Source organism: Bemisia tabaci, chromosome 1 (genome assembly GCF_918797505.1).
Source record: "Bemisia tabaci chromosome 1, PGI_BMITA_v3".
Lineage (NCBI taxonomy): Eukaryota > Metazoa > Arthropoda > Insecta > Hemiptera > Aleyrodidae > Bemisia > Bemisia tabaci.
Window position 1 is genome coordinate 31,848,162 of NC_092793.1, and position 27,421 is coordinate 31,875,582.

The 27,421-nt window shown below is 41.4% G+C and overlaps 1 protein-coding gene across 3 annotated transcripts in view; it reads right to left on the bottom strand.

Annotated features, from left to right (window-relative positions):
- Eip63E (cyclin dependent kinase Eip63E) overlaps window positions 1–27,421 on the bottom strand; it is a 292,468-nt gene that overhangs the window by 212,336 nt on the left and 52,711 nt on the right. For all 3 annotated transcript variants that reach the window (XM_072299760.1, XM_072299756.1, XM_072299767.1), the window contains exon 2: window positions 16,656–16,742. In XM_072299760.1, coding sequence (XP_072155861.1) covers window positions 16,656–16,742 — 87 coding nt within the window. The remainder of the gene's footprint in view (window positions 1–16,655; window positions 16,743–27,421) is intronic.

Consider the following 27,421-nt stretch of genomic DNA (forward strand, 5'->3'; position numbering starts at 1 on the left):
TTTTAATTTTTGGCATGATTTCAGTAAAAATTACCAAAAATGTAAGTTGCACAAGCCTAGCAGCATTGGGATGCTTTTGGTTCCTTTTTGCAAAATGCAATCCGCTTATTACACTGTTAAAACAATTGAACACAACGCCAACGCTTCTGTTCGGAGAAACGTAAAGTTGGTGTATTCACAACCAAAGATTTGAATGGAAAAAAAAAAAAAAAAAAAAAAAAAAAAAAAAAACTCAGCGTCGCACAGTGGATCGAATCAATCAGAGAGGTCGGAAATGAAATTATTGACTCGAATTACAAATTTTGATGTTTATTCCGTCGAGAATTTTACAAGGAAACCAATAGAACCACTTTAAGAACCTCAAAGTTTTGTATGAACGAAGTTATAAGCGTTTAAAGTTTCCATTGTCCGACCTCTCCTATTGACTCGATCCACTGTGCGTCGTTTTCAATAAGCACTGCGGGCTGATTATTGCGATTGATAGACAAATAACCTATAGACGAAAGAGACAAGGTGAAAATGAAGCGATTCGATTGTTTGAAACGGACGGTCCTTATGGATTGTTAGTTTGTATGTTTTTGGGTTCCGTCGATTGCAACCACCCACTTGCACCAATAGGATCGCCCCGTTTTCTCTTTGTTTATCGCTTTGACTATTGTTTTGTATATTGCTTCATCGATTTTTTTCCGCTTTCACCGATATAGGATCCCTTTTTTCGTCTTTGTCGATGGCTTTATCTATCAATTCCAACGATCAGACTGCTGTGCTGCCGTGCTAAGGAAAAACGCCGTATGAACATTCGAGAGTTGCCAAATTTCATTCCATAAAATGTTCATTTTTGAGGAAAATTATGAATATATTTCCTTGAAATTTTCGGACGTTTTAGATCAAATTACAAGCAAAATTATCTGAGAAATTGGTAGACACACATTCAAAAATTTTCCGGAAAATGAGTGATTTGCCCGGGAAAATTTGGCACCGTCTGATGGCTCATACGGCGTTTTTCCTTAGCGCACAGCAGTGTAATGCATATATTTTTATAGGCTTCAGGGAATAATAAGTCACAATAAGGACATTTCCTGTCGATTTAAATACGTCCAATTGAGAAACGTGTTCCCTTGGATTGAGCCTCGATATGTTCACTTAGCACGCGAACTGAAAGTACAATTGACGATAGTAACGATTTCTCAACTTGTGAAAAGAAGCATTCCGATGAGACTGTCGCCGCTTGAGGCTCAGCAGTTACCATAAACAAAGCTATGGATTAAAGGTTGCCGTGACACGTCACTCAAACGTTCTGTCAAAAGGAACTATGTGCTTTACGACGTGAGCCATGTTATGCATATATTCTTACGGGTCTCAGGGCTCATGTCTCAGTGCACATAGTTCCGTTTGACAGAAATACGTCCGAATATCATTCAACGAGACGACGATTTGGGCTCGTGATGCAATGATAGCTTTGATTACCTCCAATTTAAGAGCACTTCTGAGGCCTTTTCACACGGTAGCTTCAAGTGGGTATCATCAACAAATCTCGGCGTGCGACGCATCTGATCAAGGCCCGGTGCGGTGGCGTAACTTGCTTTGCGATTAATCGATTGATCGGTCGTTTAAACCTACAGAAAAGGATCGATTATCAGGGTGTTCGCAGGAAATACCTTCTTAATCGATTCTTTCCTAAGCTTTAAATTGAGAAACATCCACAGCCGATAGTTCGCGCTGCTTCTTCGCTATCGTGATGACGAGATGGATACCCTCGGCTCTACTATACTTTGAGGTTTATTCTGATTCCGTTAAGTCTTTATTGATTCACGACGCTCCTTAAGAAGTCATTTTACAAACTTTTTTGTTGGGGGGGGGGGGAGGGGGGTTACAATTCATCATGAGAATTAATTTCACCGAGAAATTTGAGCGCGAAGCCTCCCAAAGTTGAAAAAATCTGAGATTTTAGAACTTCTTTGGGAGCGTTCATAAAGGGGAAAGGGATAGAAACTGCGTTTTAAAGGGTGGGGGAAGGGTCAGTGCCAGCGTTGCGTAACCCTTTCTATAGGTAAAAACCACACGAAATCCAAAATCTATCGTTCTCATTTGTTTGACTTTATTTGTACCTTGTCATTTAAAAATACTCCACATTTTATCCGGCTATGTATTTACATGCTTCTCGCAATTTTTTGGATCTTAAGGGAGGTCTATCTAGCAATACGTAATTGGTGGGGAGGGGGTTGCAAAAATGCCGAAAAAGTTCTTTACGTAAATTATGAACGCTCCCCAAGTTTGGGAGAAACTAATGCTATTTTTGGGCCGAAGGTAAGAATTAAAAGGCACCGCAGCCATATGCCCTTACGTTACAAGTTTTAAGTTGAAAGTGGGGATCATCGATGAGGGTTCTTGCAACACATTTCACGATCATCGATGAGCGATGCACCGATGACCCAACTTTCAGTAAAACACTTGCAACGTGTGCAAAGGGCAATATTCCCTGACTTTCCCAAGTTTCCAATGCCTTTTCAAGAGCATGTAAGGGAGAGAGCATAAGTGGGCTCATTCTGGGGCTCCCGTTGGCGCCGCAAGGACAAAACTGCCGTGCTAAGGAAAAACGCCGTATGAACCTTCAGGCGTTGCCAAATTTCCTTCGATAAAACACGAATTTCCTGGTAAACTTTTGAATATTTTCCTTCCAATTTTTCATCTAATTTTGTTCGCAATGTCACCTAAAGAGACTGAAAATTTGAAGGAAAAATATTCATAACTTTCCTCAAACATAGACATTATATCGGAGGAAATTTGGCAACTCTCGAATGTTCATACGGCGTTCATACGCCTCTGCGGACGCGGACGCGGTGACCTTCCTACCGGCGCGGCGACGACGACGCGACGTGGGCCGGTGGGCCTGGACGCTTTCATAGCGACGAATACAAACGAATGCTGCCTCTTCGTTTCTGGCGGTGATGCTGTTGAATGCTGATTTTGACGCGGATGCGAGCCGTGCGCCACTCCGGCATTCCTCCACCGACATCGCGCAGCGCGCACCGGTTCACTGACCGTCCGCCGTCGCGACGCCACGCCGACGCTGTCGCGTCGCTCCCGGTGTCACGATAACCCACCGAAACACTCTTACCGTTTCGCGACTCGGTTCTCACTCACCACCGACGTTCGTCCGAGTTGATGACACACTAAAAGTTCATTCGTGTAATACGAAGCGTTTCAAACTCAAAAAAAGAAGAAAAAGATACAAACTGGGGAAACAAAAAATTGAGCAATAAAGGATTCCGCACTCCTCTCATGGGAAGCTGCACCATGAAGAAACGTTAATTTTTAAAGCTTTCGATTCTCCTCAAGATGCTGATCAAAAGTTATCATTGCGCCAACTTTCTACGTTTCTTCCAATGTTTCTTCATGGTGCAGCTTCCCATAAGAGGTGTGCGGGGTCCTTTTCGGGGATTAGAAAATGTTTTGGAGAATGTCACTGGGTCACAAGTTTTCTGGAACTTCAATGGCCCTAACTTGTTCGTGACTTTTCAGGGTTTTTCAGCGTAAAATTTCCCGACTTTTTAATGTTTTTCTCGCCTTGATTTCTTCCGCAAGTATGATTTTTGCCAAAAAAAATTTAAAATCAAGTCTTTAGGAATTGGAAGTGATAAAATGTTTCGGCTTGAAGGTAAAATTTCAAGGTTTCGCGGTAGAATTCACTGATATTTCCCTGACTTTCCAGGCGTTCGATGATTTTTCAAGAACTTGTCACGCTGTCTTGATCCTTCCCCACAAAAAGCCCCCTGGCCAAAAGTTTGAGACTATTGGGTCCTCTGATAGTACAGAATTTTAAATATGAAAATAGGGCACTTTTCAAAATGAACGAATTTCGTGCACATATTCTCAATTAAAAGATAGCCACGTGACTTCAGAAACTACTTTTCCGCACTAACATGACCGTTTCATTGTTTTTAAGTTGGAAAATCTTTAAAACGAAGGGATCAATAAATTGAGATCCTTCATAAAAAATTATGATTTTTTCCGGGACGACCAGACGTCCTCGATCAGTGGCGATTCTCGAAAGTTGGCGACACTGTTTTTCCTTCATTTAAATGTATGTAAAACAATCGATTCTTGATGAGACAGCTAGACTCACCAAAATCGATATTTTCAATGCACTTAAATCGAGGAAAAACAGTGTTGCCAACTCGTACAATCGCCACTGAAGAATCGTGTACGAAAATCAATAAGCGGTAGAAGGACGTTGACTGTGTCCATTGCTCCGGTGGTAGCGGGGCGTTTGACTGTTTTCCAGCTGGTCGATTCTTGGATCGCTATCGAACAAACCTGATCGATAAAACCCTATCTAGGCAATGCTACTTATCGATGAGGGCGATTCAACAACGATTCAACAATCGACCCACAAATTTGATGCGGCTTTGTCTACCGCTTCCGGTCTTCCGGTCCCTCCTCCTCCTCGCCATCTCCCTCGCTTCACCAATCCGTTGAACTTTCGCCCGAGGTCAAAACAAAACAGATTCTATTCGTAACTGCGGAGAGTAATGCGGGGACGGATTCTAGGGGAATGTAGAGTCCCTTTATACTGAGAGTCAAGACAACACCCCTCATGGAGTCACAAACGGGAATAAAGATTACAGAAATTGAACGTTTTTTGTTGGTTTTTTTTTTTATCTTTGATCGGCCCATTCTCAAATTCCTCTCTCCGTTCCTTCTCTCATTCCGTTTGTTCCTTGCCGAACCCGTGATTCCCTGGTCCATTCCAGATTATAATCTTTGCAATCGGTGAAAATGTAATCTTTATTCCCGTTTGTGACACTGTGAAGGCCTAAAATACGGGCCTAAATACCAATCAGAAATGGATTCACATTGTCTTGACTCTCAGTATAAAGGGACTCTAGGGGAATGGTGCAGGAATTGTTGGTGGGAAGCAAACTTTGCTTGCTGAGAGGGAGAGAGATCTCATACAATCGAAAAACACCTTCAATTGGTCAAAAGTACCCACAAAACGACGAGTGGAAAAATTGACAATAAGAAGGGCGCAGATTTAAGCCCTCCTTGTAAATAGGGGGCGCTTTGCTAGATATCCCCCGCTGCTTTAACTTTAAAAAACTGCATTTATTCTCGGTATATATTCTATACTGGACTCCTTCTTCCCTTCATTATTTACGTTCAAAATCAGGATTTTTTATTGATATTAATCCAAAAACTATACGCAAATCTGAGAAAAATGCACTTGGCGCCGAATTTTGCGATACGAATCGGCCTCTTTCTTTCCTCTTCACGTGTCCGTTACGTGATTTATGAAATACCCCCGAAAATTAACGCCACGCTTTCCTAGATTTTTTCCTTCTTATTTCCGTAAAAATCGGAACTTTTTTGGTGCATTAAAGCCAGAACTATCGAAAAATCTTAGTCAGATTCAACCATCTTCCACTTCCTGTACGCGTCACGCTAGACTAAATCCCCCTCCTTTCCTCTGGTACAAAAAATGACCCTAACTATTATTCCCACGCATAAAAACAATTTCATAATGAGTAGGCATCACTCCCTATGAATGAAAATACGCCGATGATCTACTCTCATGGTTGTTCCTCGAGTAGTTAAGGCGGTTCGTGTACGAAGCAGGATTGCAGGGTCCTGTTAGCCCTCTCTCGATCCATCAATAAGGTTTGGTTCGTGCCCATCGTGGAACGAAAGTTACTCGAAGCTTCCTGACACGGAATGATGTGATGCTCGGAGCGTTGAAATCATAAGAAAATCGTAGGACAGTGAGAGAAAGTGCCACGAGTGTCAAATGAAACAAACCGGCAGTCCGGCACTAATGATAATGCATTCAGTCTCCGCGCAACCGCACCACACCGAGCTGCTCACCGCTCAGCCACGCACGAGCCCCTCAGCAGTTTTGACTCGTGCAAGTTGGCAGCAATGGGCATTTTTCACTTAACACGATTAAAAAATCGATGTACAAGGGTTTCTAAGGTTAAACAATCGGACTGCAGGAGTGTTTTCTATACATCAAAATAAGATTCTCTTCTATACGGGCATTTCCCTCGATCAGAGGAACGCTCTCTCCTCCCATGAGCGGAACAGAAATCTACGGGGCCTCTCGGCCCCTTCAGAGAAAATGTGGGGGCTTTGCTGAGTATAAGTGCATGACATATCTTTCATCCTTGAAATTGTATTTGAAAGCATTTCTCGATGAGAACAGCTCAAAATTGCTCCTGAGACGACTCAATTTTTCAAATTTTGCTGGAAAGACCTCCCGGACCCCCTTTACAATGAAGAATATCCCCAAACTCTCCTTTGGATCGGGGGGAGTCCAATGGATCCTCATTGGTATGTCTCAAGTTCTCCCCAAAGTTTTCCTGTGGGGGTACGCGCTTTTGTGACTGAGCCAGATATAGTGGTTCCTTATTGCAAAATGTAGTCCAAGTGTATTACATGGCTTTTCCCGGTCTGGAAAGCACCCTGTTCATTGCATCAAGGCTCCTATCCATAAATGCTTTCGCAATATTCCAGCTAACTCGTTATTATATATTGCAATATTCTAGCTATCTCATCGATTCATCTTTGACAAATAAAAATAGAAAAATTCAAACCCGTTTGAGCAGCTCTACGCAATTCGCAACATAACTATTCTCGCTTGACGTTTACATTCAATTAGATAAGAATCACATTCGCTCGTAAACACACACTCTGTCAATCCGAGCGTTCGTGGAAACGCAGTTGACCTAAGGTCTAGGGCATTTCGACTACGCGAGCCTATTTTTCGAAATATATTTCAGTCCGTTTCCGCACTCGTCTGATTTCGAGTTCAAGTTCACGAGTCGAGCGACCTCTCCGATCCAATTTGTTAACGATACGGATCAGTTCCAACGACACCGGCGCCGGCGCATCAAAAATCATGCTCACGTTTGATTTGCTGAAATATAAATCGATTAATCTAATATATGGACGTATTTATGCTAAAAGGAGCTACGTGCTAAGGGATTACGTGCAACATAGTTCCTTTTAGCATAAATACGTCCATATGTACTTTGGAGTCCCGATAGCGACGCCGTCGTCAATCGCAATGGGATAAACGGTCGTTCCTCTCACGTAAGGGCATCTCGATTTCCGCATGGGCCCCAGAGAGCAGGGATTTATATGTAAACCAGGGCTCAGTCAGATATCGAGATAAGCCCTTACGTCAGAGAGGGGGCAATCCAGACATTCTGATCTGTATTGGATCAGAAAAATGCATGACCCTGTACGATTGAGTTAAAAGAGCACGGTTTTCTTAACTTCTTCACATTCCAATTAGTTGACTAAAATTGATGTCCACAATTTTACTGATTTCAGAAAGACTCTTCTTTCTGAAAAAAAAAGGAGAAAAAAAAGGAAAAATCCGGAAAATCCGGGGAATTCCTGAAAAGGAGAAATCAGTGAAGTTTTCAGTTAGAAATGCCCAAGATTCTCCCGGTAAAATGCAATTGGCGAGGGTATGACATTAATGAGACGTAAATACATTCTATCGTGAAGGAGACGACGGATGTATGGATTGTGGTATACGTTTTTTTCATTGCAATTTTATGCAGAAAACGATTTATACAACGAAAATTACTGAGAGTGACTCCTAACAAAGATATGAACGTTTTCCGATGCATAAATACAAAATTCCCGCTCATAAAGAAACAAAAATCTACTCAAGATAAATTACACACAAAACGTTACCGCGACGAGCTTCGCTGTGTAAAAATATGACTAACTCAATCTCAACGCTTCTGCTCAGCTGTACGTTGTGTACACTTCAAACAACAAAGGGTAGAGAAGGACATTGTTTATCGAGGAACTTGCCAAAACCGTTGCAATAGGCACGATTTGATTAAAGTAAACTCTTTATTTTACGTGAGCTGGAAATTCAAATTTGTAATAACCAAAGCTAACTTCAATATCTCAATCGGCTGTTAATGTCATCGCAATGTCGGAATGTCATCATGGTCATCACGATTCCACCATCAAAAGGCGATTCCGCGACCGGTGCGAGTAACCCACTGTCTACAGGCGCCGCGCGGTGGACTCGGTGTTAATACTCGACGCGACTGGAGGCGAATCGTGGATGTAAATTAGTGCGGTAGGTCATACAATTCAGTCTTACGGCCGTATACGACCACGCTGTGTGGGCTACCCTACTTACAATTTTGAAGCAAGAGTCCATCGTTCTTCAAGTCGCAATAGTACCGGTTACGACAATGGCACCGCTAACCTGTCCCTACGCGCCAGATCCATCGAAAATTCAACACATTATGTCAGGCACCGAGATATGAAACTCTCACACATTAGCAGATAGGGCAGGGGTGCAGAAAATTTACCTTTCAATTTTTCTGGGTATCTGGAAGGAATTTCCGGAAATTCCTCATTTTTAAAGATTTTTTTTTTTCTGATGGATACACGCTGATTGTAAAATGACATTTTTCCGGCATACCATACTGCTTTTAAAAAAGAACTCGAGGAACTCTTTCCAAAAAAATCAAGGAATCTTTTTAAGTTTTTAAAACTATTCCGAATGAAATGTTACAAAGATTACACTTTTTCCAAAATTAAGCGAGAAAAATCGCTCAATTTTTCCCAAATATGAGGAAATTTGAGTAACTTTCCGCATGTTTCCATAACTTTCGAAAACAGTTGATTAGCACTAAGATTATTGAGAAAAGTGGTGGCTTCCCTCATTATGTATATCTTTACACAGACTCAAGACTCCAATTTCAGTACAAAAAACTGGATTTTTTGGGTGGTCAACTTAAAGAGGTTAAAAAAAGACAGGAAAGCGACGGATTTCACATTTTTCCCGATCAATTTTGGCTGATAGTAAACAATGACCCGAGTTGTGGTGTAGCCTATCAGCATTAAACCTACCATGTCACTTTGTCGGATAAAAAAGAGGTTATGTATATTAGTTACATTTTCATCCAGTAGGGTAAACTTCATAACATTCTCTACCATGAGTAGCAACTTCGAGTCGCTTTAAGTCGTAGTCTATGAAGTTAGGACTAAGAGATCTTGACTGGGTGCCGATCCTCTAGAGATAAAAGCACCAAACCGGGTGAAGCTCAAATTAATATGGTCTCATTTCCCGTCGAGCACAACCAAGTACAGAGCTAAAGCCACGACCAGATCTTTCGTGTAGAGCACAGACACCGGTTTAAAAATAGTGTCTTGACTCCAATTAAAGGTAGTTAATCGGCATGGCAAACCCACCGAGACGGGACAAGCTCCGATGGCCATACAGAGACTGCTCACCGTATAAAAGGCAACGAAAAAATACCACACTGAATAAATTTGCCTAGAGATGAGGAAGAACTAGCCATATTCAGTGGCCGAGTGCACAGTCACTGGAACCATAGATGTCGGACTTCGAAAATAATTGATTATACGGTCTGAAATTAAGGAATGCTACAAAGAACTTCTTCTAGGTGTTCATGTTTAAAATTACCATTCCCTCACTCTGCCACGTTGCTCATGACCGATTTTGAGAAAATTTCCGGACTGCTGAGATAACACGGGGTGATGATGATGATTTTGAGATTTACCAATGCGGCTGGAACACAAGTTGAAAATATGTTATGCTGTGAGTAAAAATTCGCGTTTGTCGTAAATGCAACTTTCCCTGATTTTTGGGTCACTTCGTTTTTTTTCCCATTCCAGTCTCCGGTTTCCTTCCGGTTGCTACCCCGTTTGCAGGTTTTTCAAACCCCCCTCCCCACCTTTTCAGAAAAGGGCAATAAACAAAGGATTTCTATCACGGCAAGGGTTTTTAGCGATTTAATCTCTTAAGCAAAACAATCATTCAAATGTCAAGTCATCGATTTTGATTATTTGCTGAGGTCTTACCATATTGATCGAAGTTAAATGTTCCACGTCGATCGAACTATTCGATTCGTGAAACCGAACGTTCCGTTCGCAGGATCGAGATTTTGGATTTTCCTGAACTGGAAAAAAAAATTTCGACGAAACGAATCGAACGTACTGTGCGAATCAAAGTTGCGTTATACGAATCGAACGCTCGAGCGGCCAAAAGAGGCATTGAATTTAATGGTATTTTCATTACATTTCGAAGGGAGTCTAATCGCAGTTACATCAAATTTTGATTACATTAACTTGTGGGTCTTCTATCGTCAAATGAAAGGTGAAATATAATCCAGTAGCGTGGCGTGCTTTGCGATATATCGATTGATACGCCACTCAAACCTATGAAAAAAGATCGATTATTAGGGTGTTCGCAGCGAACACCTTAGTAATCGATTCTTTACCATAGCTTCAAATGTCGAGATATCGATGATCGATCATTCACGATCATGATAAAGGGGGAGCAGCGCCTGAGTCGGACTAGTCGATGCATAAAAAATGATGACTTATCCGTGAACAATAGATATCGATCGACCGATCGGACTCGTGGCGCGGCAAGACGGTGACACATGGATGCAATGCACGAGATTTGACGCAATGTCTGGCGTCAAAGGCCCCAGCAAAGAGTGTTGGACGCCCATCGGCCCACGACCGAAATGGAGCCAATGAGTCAGGCTCCTCTCGGTGATGCCAGCTCATTATTTCTCGGGCTTGCCATTGAGAAAAAACAAAGGCAATTCTAAAAAAATGCTTGTAATGGTAATTTGAACAGTTTTTCCCTTAAACAATTTGGAAGAAATTACCTTAATTTGACATGAAAGATTGATCCTGAAGCTTAACTGAATCGATTTCTGTTAGATGGGTGTAAGTCCAAAAGATTGTGAGCCCTGGCTTTCATTGATCACGCAGAACGCAAAAGCTTGCGAGTTTTTGGACTTACGCCCGTCCAACAGAAACTGATTCAATTCAAGTAACAGAACTTTCGATTCGTGTGGCAAAACGTTCGATAGCGACCAAACTGTCGGCTCGTTTGTTAGAAAACTTTCAATCAGACTGGACGTCCAGTTACGCAAAGCGAAAGTTAAGTTTGACAAACCGAATGATTCGGCTTAAATCTACTTCTCTCTTTTAACGATGTCTCCTGCAGGCAGATTATTGAAATAAATAGGGAAAAAAGAGGAAAGGAAAATAGTGCATCCTATTGGCTGAATCGGGTGGTTGTTATTGACTCAGGGGAAAATTACGGACTAACTTTGGGGTCTCTCGTGAATTGCCATTATTTAATCTATCACCTCTATTGTTTATTGCAACCACTTCTATCAATAATGGGATCGCCCAATTTTCTCTTTGTATGTTATGTCTATAGCTTTGTCCATCAATTTCAATCATCAGCCAGGAGGTTGTGCAGATAATACTGGTAATGCCCCTAAGGCCTTGTCTCCACGGACGTTTCAGGATTTTCCCAAGTTCGAATCGCGGGAATGAACTTCTAGGATTTTTCCCAGCTACCGTCTCACGGACGGGGCTCATCAGTCCTGCGACTGGTTGCGCGGTAATAAATTAGTTAAAGTCGAGTATTTAACCGGATTAAAATAATAATTGCACTCGATTGACAATTAGACACATTATTTTAACTAACAACATGAACAATGTAGTAATGAATAAAATATCGCACAATTCGTTTCACTTCTCTTCTTCTCTCATGGTCCTAGGGTACAAGTACCATACTGTACTGGAAAAATATGATTAACTCAATATTTTCCCAACTTCGTGAGTGGATTTTTCCCTGTACAATCTCGCGAAACGCTCGTTGAGACAAGGCCTAAGCACATACCCATCCTCCCAGATCTTCGCCACTATTCTGGATCCTTATGGTGCCAGGGTCCATCCATACTCTCTCTACAAAGATGCTCCATTCCATTAGTCCAATATCACAAAGATGTTAGAAATAGAGATAGGTGTTTGGACATCAACTTGGCAACTGTTGCCTTTAAGATCGGGCGGGATCGATTGGACACCGACAATTCTCATACTCGGCGCGATCGGCGTGCGCGTGCGGCATGAGCTTTGGCCATAAATAGAAGCGGGCAGGAGCAGGAGCGAGGGCGGGGATCCACCATCAACATTCGTCCGACACCGTCCATCGGGCCCGCAATCCACCATTCCACACCAGCTGGCCCGCGCGTCCACCCTCGAGTACTTCTATGAAGAAGGTAGGGGCAAAGGGACACTCGGTCTGTCTCTCATGGAAACCCTTGGCCGATAGGCAAGAAAAAAGAACGGAGGCGCTAAGTTACATATGAGCTAACGGCATTTTACAGGAGACCCTATAGTTGGTCCATCATTTTCTACTTTTGATTTATAGGAGCCACTTGTTTCAACAAATAAGATCGATCCATTCTCCCTTTGTTTTCTTTGTCGATCGCTCTGTCTATCGATCCCAGTAATCAACTTGCTGCTTCGAACTGCAGACCTCAATCGACTAAAACGAGGGTTTGTTCCGCAGAGAGCAACGGATGAACATTTCCCTTCGCTAGAAATGCAAGTAAAGTTCTTCGAATGTTACCATCTCTCGAAACCTTTTCGAGAGGAAATGATTCTCTCTTTAAGGCTAAGGAATCGGTTCGGAAAAATTGGGCGTGGAGGTGATCGCAATTACGGTGCGGTGACGTATCCAATCAGATTCTCCTATGCTTCGATTACGTTTGCTCGATCAATTCAGTACCGTTCCGATTGGTTGCACTCGACCTTGGTCGTAGTTGCCACGTAATACTTAATTGTTGGTTTGACACACTACGCTTTGAGACGGTTTTCATACTGATTGTGAGAATGCGCGACCGGGAACGATACCTCTTCTGATGAACTCATTAATGCGAAAATCGACTATTTTCACCGAGCGACTATGCTTGAATATTTTACGTCTCGCAGTTCGTCGCGGTCTTAAAAGTTTAATGGGATGGACTCGCGAGAATTTATGACGGCCTTAGAAATTTATCGTTTGTGCTTGACGTCATTCTACCTTGAGACTAAAATGCATTCTTGGATTGAGGGTGTGCAGGTGTCTCAAAGTTCGTAATTTTGCCCTTGGACGGACCTGGGCGGGAATATGAAAATATGACATCCAGTAAAACTTGTTGATAACGCAATATGTTTTAGACTTTTTTCTTAATTTTATTTTATTTTTTATGCATACTACGTGAGCTCTACGGCGTGCAGTGGATCGAGTCAATCAGAAAGGTCGCATATGAAATTTTTGAGTAAAATGGAAATTTTAATGTTTAATTTGGCCCATCTTCAATTTTAAGGGATGCTTGGAGAAGAAAATTTCACGAGGAAACCAAAGGAACCACTTTTAAAATCTTGAAGTTTTGATTTAAAGGAGTCATAAGCTTTTAAAGTTTCCAAATTTTGCCCGACCTCTCCCATTGACTCTATCCACTGTGCGGCGAGAGGAATCCTAGTGTCAAGAATGTCAGAATTGAAAAATTGTTTGAGGAGAGGTTTTGAACATTTTGGCACAAAAAAGCCTCAAACCTTAAGCATACATTTTAAAGTTTGATATTTCTGAAGGAGGGGCATTTTAAAAATAAAAAATTAGCAAAATTGTAATAAAAATTACAAAAAGTTTAAAACCACGTAATTAAACGGATTCAGTCCTACGTTAGAATTAACACTGAGTTCTGACAAACAACATTTATCACAGGTGATGCTTGAAGACTGGCTATGCTCAAAAAACCAACAAATCAGAAACGTCACTGCTAATTTGACAGCGTGTTGCGATGTAGTTAGAATTCAATTGGAAAATCTTCCGATGTAGTCAACATTTGGGAGTGATCAGGAAGAGTCTAACCTCGGTGTCGAGTCATTGTTCATTCTTTTCTCCGCCACACTCTCACCAACTTTCTAATCAATAGTCGATTGTTTACATTGAGACGTCGGTTTAATCCTGGAGCTTTATTGAGTGGGTACAACACTTGAAACGAATTATCTGATAAACTTTACGTAACAATCCGTAACACATCTCAATTGAATATTTGAATGAAAATGAATGATGTTTAGAATTGGATAATATATTGAGCTTCATTATTTCGAAACAATAGTGAATGGCTTCCGACTCAACCTCGCTCTGGATCGTATTCGATACATCGAACACGTGAGATTGTATCGATACCGATTGATTTAACATGTAAACATAGCCTCAAAAGTCAACTGAGTAAACTGAGGGAAACAACTAAGGGTTTCTTGTGATAGGTTTTTGATTCAGAAGTGTAACTCAGAGCATTGAGTTTCAAATTGGACTAAGACTCACTTTGATTGTGCCAATAACAGCGCTGACATATTCAGATATAAAGGTTTGAGGAATTTTCATGATTGCAGTAATTTTCATAAAAATGCCTGACCGTTCCCTGATCTGATAAGATTCCCTGGCAATTTCCTATTTCCTAGGTTTATGAGATCTGTAGACAAATTGTCAATGTAAACAAGGAAAAAACGTTAAATCCTTCTTGAAATTCATTAAAATGCATATTGAGACTCTGATTCTAATTTTTGGATACATTTGCTTTGAATTCACCGAATAAGAGTGTAAGCCCAGCACTATTTTACCATCATCTTAAATGTAAATATTTCTTAAATGTCTCTTTCCTCCTTCCGATTCCTGTTCACCTTCATCTTCTTCAGTTCCTCATTTTCCTCTTTATCTCTTATTCCTCTTTCTCTCTTCGTCTTCGTTTTCTTCTTCTTCTTCATCTTCTCCTTCGAATTCTGATGTACATCTATGATATACATGGGACATCATGATGGGTATCATATGATATGATGTAATTATGTTAGGGGTCCTGAGAGGGTCGATGATTCAGCAACTTGATCCTACTTAAAAATGCCGAGTGACCACTTCGCTGACTAATAGACGCCATATGCTCACCACGGGGACGACGCGACGGCCCTGGGTGAAATTTTTCACCTGCCAAGGATTTCAGCCGACTAACAGGATTTGCGCGTTCTAAGTAGCTAGATCCACAAATCAAGTTGAGGAGATTACTGCGATTTACAGGTTTCTGCCAACGGCTCGGTCGGCTACCGCTACCCACACGCGTAAAAAGCTGAAACGCGGTGAGCGATTACCACTCTGTTTCATCCGAGAGAATGATAAAGAAATCTTTCACTTGAGAGGCGTGTGCTTGGGAGCTAGATCCAGTTGGGAACATTGCGAACCTACATTACATCATACATAAACACATGCATTATCAACGTTGATTATAATGTAAATAGGTAGTCAGTCCGACCCTCGAGAACTAGGTGTGATCGGAACCGTAACTGTCACTGTCTTTACCCCTCATACGTCTATTCTGCCGTGCTAAGGAAAAACGCCGTATGAACATTCGAGAGTTGCCAAATTTCCCTTGATCAAACATGTATTTTTGGAAACACTCGTGCGTATGTTTCCTCGAAATTTTCAGATATTTTAGATTAAATTGCGTAAAAAAATGTCTGAAAATTTTGGAAAACAATATTCACAATTTTCCCTGTAAATTCGGGTTTTATCGGAGGAAACTTGGCAATGTCTGAAGGCTCATACGGCGTTTTTCCTTAGCGCGGCAGTATTCTGCAAGTTCAGAATGATGATGAATAGAAGTTGTGACGATACGGCGTTCCACTTATAAAAGATATTATTTCTCCTCTAAATATTGCGAAAAGGGAGAGTATGGATTCGATCGACATGAATCGATCGAGAAATGAATATGAGAATCGATCGAAAAACTAAAACGTGAACCGATCGGCGTGATTCGATCGACAACGGACCCATGGACTAACTTCGATCGCTTTATTACGGGCTTGTCGATCGATTCACGGGGTTTTTCAATCGATTCATAGGGTTTTTCGATAGATTCACGGGTTAGTCGATCGTTTCACGCGTTTGTCGAACGATTCACGAATATGTCTATCGAATCATAATTTTCAATAAATATCGATCGAATCGACACCGGTTTTTTGATAATTTGTGGATCGAACCAGGGTCGCTCAATTCATGTCGATCAAACCCGTAACCTCCAGTAAAAAACAAACAAATAAAGTAGGTGTTTAAACCTTTCTTAAAATGCCATTAAAAGTCATTCAACATAATTTCCAAGTATTTGTATTTTTTTCTCCTTCGTTATTTTCAACCTTTTTCCTCCGCGATGAGATTTTCTTGTGCTTTATGCTCAGTTCAAAGGAGTTAAACTGAAGGTGATAAAGGAACGTTATCATTGTGAAAAGGCATTATCCACCCATAATTACATTTTTTTACGTGCGCGGAGGTTTAGAGCAACCTTAACTGCTTGTTAGAATGGCCACCAAAGCTGATAAAACAAATTCATTAACATTAAAATTAAGAGCTTTTTCCTCATAGTTCCTTAAATCTCTACTCCAGTCCCCGGATTGAAAAGCCGGCACGCAAAGTTTTAATCTTAGTTTCTGACGGAGACAAATCGCTCGCCAAACTATGAAAATTATTGAAATAATATGAAAATGAAATGCAAAGGTACATCGGTTTTAGTATAAGGAGGAAAAGTTTCGCTGAAAGGGGTTAGTGAACTATTCATTCTTGAATCTGCTTCCTCTTCCTCTCTCCTTCCCTCTTAGCCCGTACCTCTCAATCTATAGTTAAAAAAAAGAAAGACAGAAAAAAAATGGCTGACTATTACTAAAACGAAAATAAGATAAATAGAAAAGAAAGTAAGAAATGAAAATATGGATAAAAATCTAAAAATGATATCGAAGAGTATTCAAATACTTACATAATCGGCCGAAACTGTGACTGAGACGTTTCTTGATCTTTTGCACCCTCGATAAAGCACCACCCTTCTTTTCTCTCATCGTAACTCCTGTAAAAAAAAAAAATGGATTCATTTTAGGAGTTAAAAAACAAAGGACTATGATGAGAAGCCTATGAAAACTCGTCATTAGGCGTGACATTACCATACTGATGCATATGTCGCGGGCAATCAGTCAAATCAGGCATTTTTCCAAATGCTTCAGTAGATAATCATTATTTTGATGGTTTACAAAATTTTGTAAATGCAAGCTTTCAATATTTTAGGAAAATTAACACACCAAATCTACGAACTCTTATTGTCTTTTCTTCTTCAAATGCTCCTTATATATTGGAAAGTTAACCTTTTAAAAATTCTGCATTTTATGACATACTAAAAATTTCAAGAAAAATTTTTATTCAGAAGCTAAAAATCGTTTAAAATCCTATACACGATGCAGATTTTTACAGATAATTCTTTCACACAGGATGAATGAATTATTTTGTCTAAAATTACGAAAAGTATCAGAATTTCAACCTGAGTAGGAATATCTGATTATCTGCCCAGGCATTTGACAAAATACCTGATTTTACTATTTGCCTACGACACATACAATAAAGAGTGCGTTTCTTTCTACATTCGCACTCAGCATGAATGGGAGGATTTTGTGCGAAAAGAGGCGTCACGTGGAAATCACCTCTCAGTGGTGGTGATTCATTCAGGAAGGTATACTTTTCAGAACTAAATCAAGGAATCGGATCGCAAACAATGTCGCGATGCATAAATATTTCACCAGCAAAAAAAAGAGAGGAAAAAAGTAGAATGGCGCGCTATAAAAACCAGCGAGCAATAAAATCCTTCGGAACTAACTCATTAATCCGACACCAGAACCTGGCGTTTCGAGTGTGAGCTGATTCAACTTTGATTAATTTTGCTCTGAAAAAAAATGTTCGAGAGACCGCAACTTTGATCTTGGTGAGCGAGGAGATTAAACCGAGATTGGCAATCAAATCAATTTGATGGTACAAGACGATGCGAATTACGGAGAGGTCCCCGGACGTGCTGAGAGTGTACGAAAAAAGGAAGTAGTCGCAATGGCTCATATCAGGCCTGTTTGAAGAACACCAACAATAACAACCGCGTGAAAGCTCCTTAACTATTTCAGTGCCTTGGTGCGCACACTCATGTAATTACGATTATTTTTTTTGACTACTTCAAGAGCCACACAAGGGGTAATTCTTCGCTTTTTTTAGTTGGATCCCCATCCTTCCTCAGTCCGTTGCTTTACAACCAACAATGATAAAAAAAAAAAAAAAAAAAAAAAAAACGCTTTCCAGGCACAGTGGAAACGAAAGGTAGATTTCGACTAATCGTTTCTATGAAAACAGTTGCGCCAAGTGAGCCTGACAGGTCGGACAATCATCCGCCTTTGGACTTGAGATTTTCTGGATAAGGGGTGGTTTTAGAGGGTGGGCGAATATAGGTTGTATTGAAGGCCACGATGAGACGAGTTTTTGTTGCTTAAGAGTTAATGTCCGTAATTCCCGTAGAGGGAATCGTGTACATACATACATATAAGTCGCTTTACAGCACTCCCTCGCGCTCTACGACTCCTAACCTCCACTGCTCTCTTTCAAACCACAAATCTTGGGGGATTGAGCACCTTAACATTTCCGCTTCAATCCCTTCCCTCCAACCTTTCATTGGGCGCCCTCTGCGTCTTCTCCCAGGAGGAACCCAGTCAAGGACCTCCTTCGGCAACCTGCCTCCTGCCATTCTCTGCACATGACCATACCAAATGAGTTTTTTTGTAGGGAATCGTGTCCTACTTCAAATTTTGAAGAGAATAAATGCATCTGAATACTAAAATTCGTGCCTTGTCTAGCGGTTCGTTGGCAACTACGCGTCTGGGATCTGAATGGGAAAGCAAAAGAAGCGCCGCGGCGTCAAAGCGAAATCCCCTTATTAGGGTCCGAGATCATCCGACGCCCGCATCTCGTAATTAGGGACGCCGCGACGCCGCAATCCCAATCCCAATCCCAATCTATGCCGAGGGTAGCGCGAGAGAAGACTTGGAGGTTTCACTGCTTTGACTTGATCCCTTCCGCTGAACCTGAAATGGCAAACTCCCGTGCTCAACGACCTGATTCCATGCAATGGATGTAATCACCTCAGCGTATCATCCACTCCAAATCCCGTGCACTTTGACAGGAGTGAAGATTCAGCCAATCGCAAAACTTGCATCCCTGTCTGAAGAGGTGTCTTTTGATTACGTAACGCGATTTTTCCGGTTTTTTGGCACCCCCCCCCCCCCCCCCTAAGAACGCGATCGTAGCGCTGGTCCAGAAACCCCCAAACTAATTACGAAACATTCGCCTCGATAGCCCCCTCAAAAAGTTATTAATTATAATCAAGTTTCATCGATTTTATAAATTTCTTTTTTTCAAATTAATGACTTTCATACGTGCACACTATGGTAATAGTTGGACGCACAATACTCAAATCAGGATGTCTAATTTTTTTTCATTTTGGGAAATCCTGATTTTTGACTGTTGACTGCTAAGTCCTGATTTCATAATTTTTCTAAATCCTGATCAAATCCTGATTTTTTTTGCGGAGAAACATTAAAATTTCTACATGGGCGTATGCGAAAGTATAAAAAAACCAATCAAACGGCCGACTATTCTTAAATCCTGATTGTGCGACCGATTTTTTTTCTCAAATCCTGATAGATCCAGGGAAATCCTGATGCTAGACGCCATGCATGTTCCTAGTCTAAGGGGGAAATTTCCTTCGTACAAATCAGTTTTTTTTTCTTTTCAAATTGAAAAAAAAAATTTTTTTTGAAGCATTTAATGCAGTGTGGGCAAGAAACGGAACACGTAACAAACTGCGGATCAGGAATCAAATTCGATCGTTCCTCTCTGACCAGACGACCGAGGACTGACATAACGAGTAGCAGGCGACACTAATGGCACTGTAGCAGCTCCCATTGTCGTAACTCTTACCGAATCCACGGTTATGTCGCCCTCTCTGGGGTCCGCGGCCAGGCGCAGCGCATGCAACGATGCCGCACTGCGACGACCGCTATGAAATCGAATTCGGACTCTGGCGTACGACCAGCAAGAATCGCCAACGCCGCAAATATCACTCTCGTGGTGACTGCATAAAAGTACTATGAACTGGGCTATTTTGTGGGGGGTTACGCGGATTAATGGACGAATCAGTGCAGGACGCCTCGGCTCGAACCAGTGCGACGGATCGGCGCCCACACGATCCGCGCCGAGGTCGCGGTGGGCGAAAAGTTGAGCTTTCGCGGTTAAAAATTGGTAAATCTATAAGCGGGACTTTTACAGACGTCTTCAACGTTTATTCGAACACTGGAAAAAAAAACAAATTGGATCTAGAGTCCAGACTCTTAAAAACATCGACAAGAAAAAATACTCTTGATTCAATCAGAATCTAGCTTAAATCAAGATCCAAGCCTCTTAATTTGAGCGGATTTCCTTTTGATTTAAGCTTAACTCTGATTGAATCAAGAGCTCTTTTTCTTGTCAATGTTTTCAAGAGTCTGGACTCTAGATCCAATGTGTTTTTTTTTTTTCCAGTGAAATTAAATGTGCGACCAACAGCGTTTCAAACTCGCCTTTCAGTTTTGGGAGGCATGTGGCCCAACGGGGAAGTATGTTTTGGGCGAGAGGCAATAAAACTCATCCAAAATTTGGTCTCTTTTAGGCGAGGAAAGGGGCTGAAAAAACGGCGTTATTTGGACATGCTGGCGAAGTCAGAAATGGTGGCACGCCGTCCATTCTCGGCATGTTGTTTTCAACTTAGCTTGTCCCCCCGATGTAATGCCACCAGCGGTGGCCGGGGTCTTTGTTAAGTAAAATCAATATAATTTTTAAAGTTAATGTTTATTAGTCCATATTAAAACTTGTTAATATTATGTATCATTACATAATAAAGGGAGTTTAAGAAAAAAAAAAAAACAAAAAAAAAAAAAAAAAAACTATCTTGTCACCTTACTATTCACACCGAAATTAAGATTGTACATTCTCGAGATAATAGGCATTGAACTCACGCCGCACACTGTGGGTATTGGACCTGAACAGCTGGCCAAAACTATTATCATCCAGATATCGCCGATTTTAAGAATACTTCTAAGTGATAATATTACATTTACCACCGAACACATCATAAGACAATTTCGGAGAGCGTTGCATTTAGACGAGTTTCTCCTTCACCATGGTCTACTTTTCGAAATAAGAACTTTCTATTACCTCATGTATGTTTTTTTTTTTTAAAAAAACAGAGTCAGTTCACTTCAAAATTTTTGACGAAACTTAACTGACAATTTCAATTGTTTTTGAAATGTTTTTATTATGTGTTGTTTACGGGAGGGAGTTGAAGCTCCCAATTCGGTTTCTTGATTCTGAAACCGTAGTTTGAAGAACTTCCTGTAAACCAAACCCAAAAATTCATCGTACTCGCCAAACTCTCTTCAAAATCTCCGTTTCAACCGGCACTGGTGAGTTCACATTACAGTGTTGCCTTTTGTTGTTACATTAATTAATTAATCGCCCAAAACATCCGTTTTCATCCCCGCCCAAAAGACACCCATTTCCCCGCCCTAAACGCCCTCTTTTCAGTAGCACTCGCCCAAAACGTCGCCCCCCGGCCCAACATGCTCAATTTTTAGGGACCATTGAGGATTTTTTAGCGGGCCAAATTGACTTTTTGCCTATGGATCACGACGCATTTAGTTAACAGTTAGACGCGAGGTGTTTTAGACGTTCTACTCGGATCATCATTCTGCTAAGCTGCGGCGAAGTTGTGTGCGCAACTGCTTGCTTTTTGCAACTTCAATCCGACGCCAAGAGTCGAAATTTCGAAAAATCAAGGAACAGAAAAATTGGATTTTTCCGGAGGCAATTTTTTAGAGCCAAGTTAGCGTAGATCCCGGCCACCACCATGCAAGGCTCAGGTTTTCATCATTTTTTTTTAATTTTTTTTTTTTTTTTTAATTTTCATTGTTTCCGACTGAAAATGACTCAGTTTTGAGTCGAAACGTCTCGGGGTTTTATTAATTGTGTATTTTTTAGCCATATTTCCCGTTTTAATTCCTTGTTTTTTCCACTGTTAGCGTAGAGCCTTACTTTGTCAGGTTACGTGACCGGCATTTTAGGCGCACTGGGCGCAATGGCGCCTATAGGTTTAGAACACTAGCGACGAATGTTTCAAAGCTTATAGGTGCGTAAAATCAGCATGCAGAAAGTCCCGGCGATGCTAAAGCCAAAAATTAAGCAACAATTTAAATTTCCATCGATAAAATGGATGAAACTCACTGAAATTCTTTGCGGGCGATAGAATTTCCGCTACGACAGCATCGGGCTACGAAGCGCGTTTAAAATGTATAAATAGTAAACGATTCCGGCGGAAAAGCCGCAAGGTTGCAAGGTTGAGCCATAGAAAGTGGATATTTTACGTGGGTTGAAATGGGGGAAAGTGCCGATTTTTCAGAACCGCCCGGCAACGACGGAAAGCCGGGGGCTGGGATGCAAGCTCCCGGAGTTGCACGGCACTTTGACAGCGTGCATGCCGCCGAATGGCAAAAGTGCCGGAAAGACAAAAGCTCGAATGGGAAAGGTCTGTGGATCGCGAGTCAAAGCTCCATTGATCGCAACTTGAAAGTAATTATGCTCGGCACAATAACGGGGTCAACAATAATCGGATGTGTAAGAACGTTTCCTGACATTTGAATGCATTCCTCTGCCACCACGCCAGGCTGTCGGGCTGCTGAAGAAATTCCCAGAGATTGCTACCGTAGGTGACGAATATATTCCGAACTGTATTTTTTAACGTCGCACTAAAAGCAAAAAAAAAAGGGCATGCAAAAGTTGGCTCAGTGTGAGCAGTAGAACACAAAGAGCCCCAAGCCTTCTTTTGATTCAGCGGTTTCCCAGTTTTCCTGTTGTTTTATGGTGCTTTTCATTATTTGTAAAAATTACACTAAAATTAAAGTGGGGTTTCCCGGGTTTCGCACTGTTTCTGTCATAAATTTAGCGCAAACTATGTAGAATTCATGAACAACTCTGTGCTGGTTTTTATTTTTAATATTGACGTCCTATATTAAACAAAAGTAGCACAAAAACAAAAATAAGTTTCTCAGTGCGGAATATTTGTTCATGCACCAGACTGACCATTGCGCTCGGCAATGCATTTCATTGTGAATTCCTTTCCCGCTCATGGAAACACTTATTTTTTTACACGATTTTTCAATACGGCTCAATACTACGATGCTAAATAAAAACGTCTTAGGAGCATTAAAATGTTACCACATTCTCTCAAAGAAACTATATTTTTTGTTTAAAAAAAGTTGCGAACATTCTACTTAGACATTTTTCGCACACACTAGTCCGAGCCCTGAATAAAGTCTCAGAAAAATGTTACGCTCAACTTCGATACACCGAAGGGCATAGTAATTGAAACGGTTCACATTGGACGAATATATATGATAACTGAGAAATCAAATTTTCTAAATTGATTGTATGAAACCACCAGAACACACGTTTATGACCACGTTGTTTAGGTCTCGATAGACGATTAAATTCCCAAACCAATTACCATCAAAGTGTCGGGAGTCATCAGTCTTAAACTCATTAATTTGCTTAATTTTAAAATGAAAACTTGACAGAAATGTTTCCTGTGGCAGGAAATGATGAATGGTGGCACTCGATTCTGATGTTACTTTGAATAAAATAGTGCGGCCCGTCAAAATTTGATGGTAGCTGGTGACCATCATTCATCAGCATGTCTACTTTGATCGGAATTGGTTCGGAATTTGATCGTCTTTCCAGGGCTTTTCAGTTTTAGGTAAAATACAAATCGGGACCTTTTTTTGACAAAAACCGGCAACATCATGCATGGTTTCTTCCGCAGCGACTCCATGCATGAACTCAGGACGACGAACTTTGAGCTGTTGCGAAACTGCTCGCGCCCTTTTTCACCCCGACATTAAGCCCAACGGAAAATCATCCATTTTTCAGGCACAGTGTTTCAACGGCGAGGAGTTCATAGCTCGTTATTATCTTAAAAGCTCCTTTGAAAATAAATGAGTTCATACATGAAGACCTTACAAAGACTCCGAGTATCCGAGTGCCAAGTGCATAAGAAAATGCAATACTTTCATACGACAAAGGAGAAGCTGTGCGATTTCAGGAGACGGGACAAGGACAGAGCGAAAGATGGAATCTAAATATGATCGTAAAGAGAGAAAAAAATGAGCCCCTGAGGCCGTAAAGGCTCACTTCGGTTCCTGGAAAATATTTTCATGTCTTTTTCAGTAAATTCATAGAGGAAGCTCGTATCCTCGGAGACAGACAGAGAGCAACACTGGCAATGAGTTGGATGTAAGTTTTACCATCCGCACGGTTGAGATATCATCATTATGCTAATTTCTGCTTCGAATCCTCAAAGCAAAGATTCGAGAGGAATGTATGTTTAGATGGCGAAATTTCGATCGTCTTTTGCTAGACGAAAGAACAAATCTCCATTCCAAAGTTACGCAATTATTTTCTTCACACGAAAATGACGGCGCAATTCCTCTCCGAAATTTCACTGATTTTTGTCGATTATCCATGAAAAAAATCCTCCCTTGAACGTTGAACCTCTCTAAATCGTCAAGAAAACACGATGGGACTTTCTGAGGAAAGGATTGTTTATGGAACGACTATGGATAAGACCTGTAGACAAAACTACGCGCCGTGCTGAGGAAGAACGCTGTATGAGCCTTCAGACGTTGCCATATTTCCTTCAATAAAAACCGAATTTACCAGAACAATTTTGGATATTTCCCCTCCACTTTCTGAGACAATTTTGTTCGCATTTTGATCCAAAATGCTTGAACATTTCAAGGAAGAATATGCATAACTTTCCCCCAAAAATCACGTTTTATCCGAAGGAACTTCGTAACTCTGGAGGGTTTATACAGCATTCTTCCACACTGCCGTGCTAAGGAAGAACGCCCTATGAGCCATCAGACGTTGCCAAGTTTCCTTCGATAAGAACCGAATTTACTGGGAAAATTGTGAATATTTTCCCCAAAACGTGCCGAATATTTAGCGCGCAATTTAATCTAAAATATCTGAAAATTTCGAGGAAAAATATGCATGAATGTCGTCGTAAATAAACGTTTCATCCGGAGAAATTTGGCAAATCTGGAATGTTCATACGGCGTTCTTCCATAGCACGGCAGTATAGACGATTTTAGTGGTGACGTCACGGAGCAATATTGGTGGTTCGATATCTCGAAAGTCAAAATGTGCCCCAACAAACAAACATAACCTTCAAAATGAACAATTGACGAAATAATGCTAAAACTACCCTGAAACCAAACAATTAATCCATGGGACTTTAAAATTATGAAAGCTACTCATTTACCAAAACGTTTGAGATCACAATCACAAGAATTGATTGTAAAATAAACTCGTAATATCATAGACAGCCATCAAGCGAATACCCCTACCCCCCCTGCCTATATCCCGCAGATTCCTCCATGTCCGTTTGTTGGGGCACGTTTCGACTTTCGAGGTATCGAAATTATAACGAGATGTGACGTCACACTAAATTCGTCTATGAGGAGCTAAAAGATGAAAACTTCGCAACGCATCGGGTGAAGTCCTACCGGTGGAAATGAGGCGATCTCTTTTCGCGAGTTTTCCCGGCGTGGGATTGGCGCACGCACACTTTCCCCTTCTGTGGAGCGAGTGCGTCTGCCACACGTTCGACGCAACCACCATCGCGGCCGCCGCCAAACACTCCTTGATCGAGTTTTACTTATTCATCGCCAATTATTCTTAGCGGTTCGCGCCTTCCCCCGAGGGGCCCACACTCCAGCTCCTCATGCGGTCAATGCTGCCATCCGGGGTTCCTCTACCTCTTCATGGGCAACCATTTTCAACCCTCTCGAGCCCCCTTTCCCTCCCCTCCCCGCCCCGAGCCTAGTTACGCCGATTCCTCAGACTCCGTCTGGCCGAGGTGTCTCGTTAGTCCGGTAGGGTGTCTTTTATTTTTGAAAGTCATTTCTCTCCGTGAAAGTCACAAAATCATTTTTAAAAAAAAATTGCCTAAAATTTTTTTAGAGGTCTTTGAAGTCCTCCAGAGGGCGCAGGTCTAGAAATTGGTGCTTTGGCAAAAGTACAGTCGGCCCCTCATAGAAATTACCAGTTTACGGCCCTCCGAAAAAAAGTTGGCACATTTGGTCGTATCTATAGCCGGTAAGTCACAAACGGACAATTGCGCTTCAGAGAGCTCTGAATTTTTTTTTATTTATTTATTTACTTTTTTATTCAAATTACCTAATTCTTGATTTTGATACAACAGCATATTTTGAGCAAACTGCAAATCGACTTTTTCAACATTTAAAAATAAAAGACATCCCACCGTCAGGTAAAGAAGATCCGGAACATCCATTAGCCGCAACAATTGCAGTTTTTAGCTTCGATCAAAAGTTCGCAAATTTAAAAGGCCAGGACGTTTCGGGGTCCTATCAACCCCAGTTTCAACTGGACGTATGCAAATAAATATGAGAAAGAACAAAACCACCAACGATCTCAGTCCGGGGCAAACAATGTAACCGTTGAACCTACTCGGGTGTTCGTTCGGGTTGTTCACACACAAATTCTGTGCGAGCTCCACGAGCAAAAACCAATCAGAGCGCGGCACAGCTTTTATACACACTAAGAAGGAAGAGATGGCCATACTCTTCCTACACGGGTTCTTTAATTTTTACATAGTAACCACATACATGACTTAAACATACAAATAGATGCGTTGATCTGCTGGCAAGGGCGCTGATTCCTCGATTGCAACATTGGAAGAGTAAATTGCACCTTGTTCCGCGCACGCGCCAAAACCAGGTACTCACGTGCCGTAAAATGACTATCGAGAGACTGATGGAAAGTAAAACCTTTCAACTCGTCGGCCCGGAGATTACGGCCCTCGGCTACGTTGTCAAAGTACGACTCAAGTGAAAAATTACCAGAAAGATCGGTGCCTTTCACAATGAGCATCTGATAATACATGCGACACTGAAAAATAAAACTCCGGACGTGGAAGCCGTTTTTACGGGCTATATAGACATACCGTCCGCGTTCCACGCTCAGATTCCGAAAGTTCTGGGCGTAGCACCCGGAGCAATCTGAGCTACGGCTCCAGCACCCGGAACTTACAGCCTCTAAGTCTGGAACGGACGGTATGTCTATGTAGCCCGTTACTTTTTCTTTCAGTGGATGAATTAACCCTTCTAGAGAATCACTGTGTTGTCTTTTTTTCGGCGAGTCAGAGATGGATCCAACAGGTTGGCAACAATGGCATTTTTCCATTTAAACACATGCTGAATAATCGATTCTTGGCGGAGCACCTGGCCCCTCCCAGAATCGATTCATTGTCATAGGTTTGAATGGAGAGGAAACAAAGTTGCCACCTTCCTGGATCCGCCAATGCGGAGAGTTGATGAGAGAGGAAGCGGAGCTGAGAAGTTACTTCTCAAGCTCATTGACCGCAACTGATTGTACTTAATAGTTCTCTGGGAATACTAAAGCGGTTTTTTTTGCAAATTGTAAATGACGAGGTAGACGACTCCAAAATTTATGGATAAGTTGGGCTGCGCAAATTATCCTTTAACACGCACAGGATAAAGATAAGTTCATTTTCTCATTGTTTCTCGTGCTCGATTCAACGCAAACTTTACC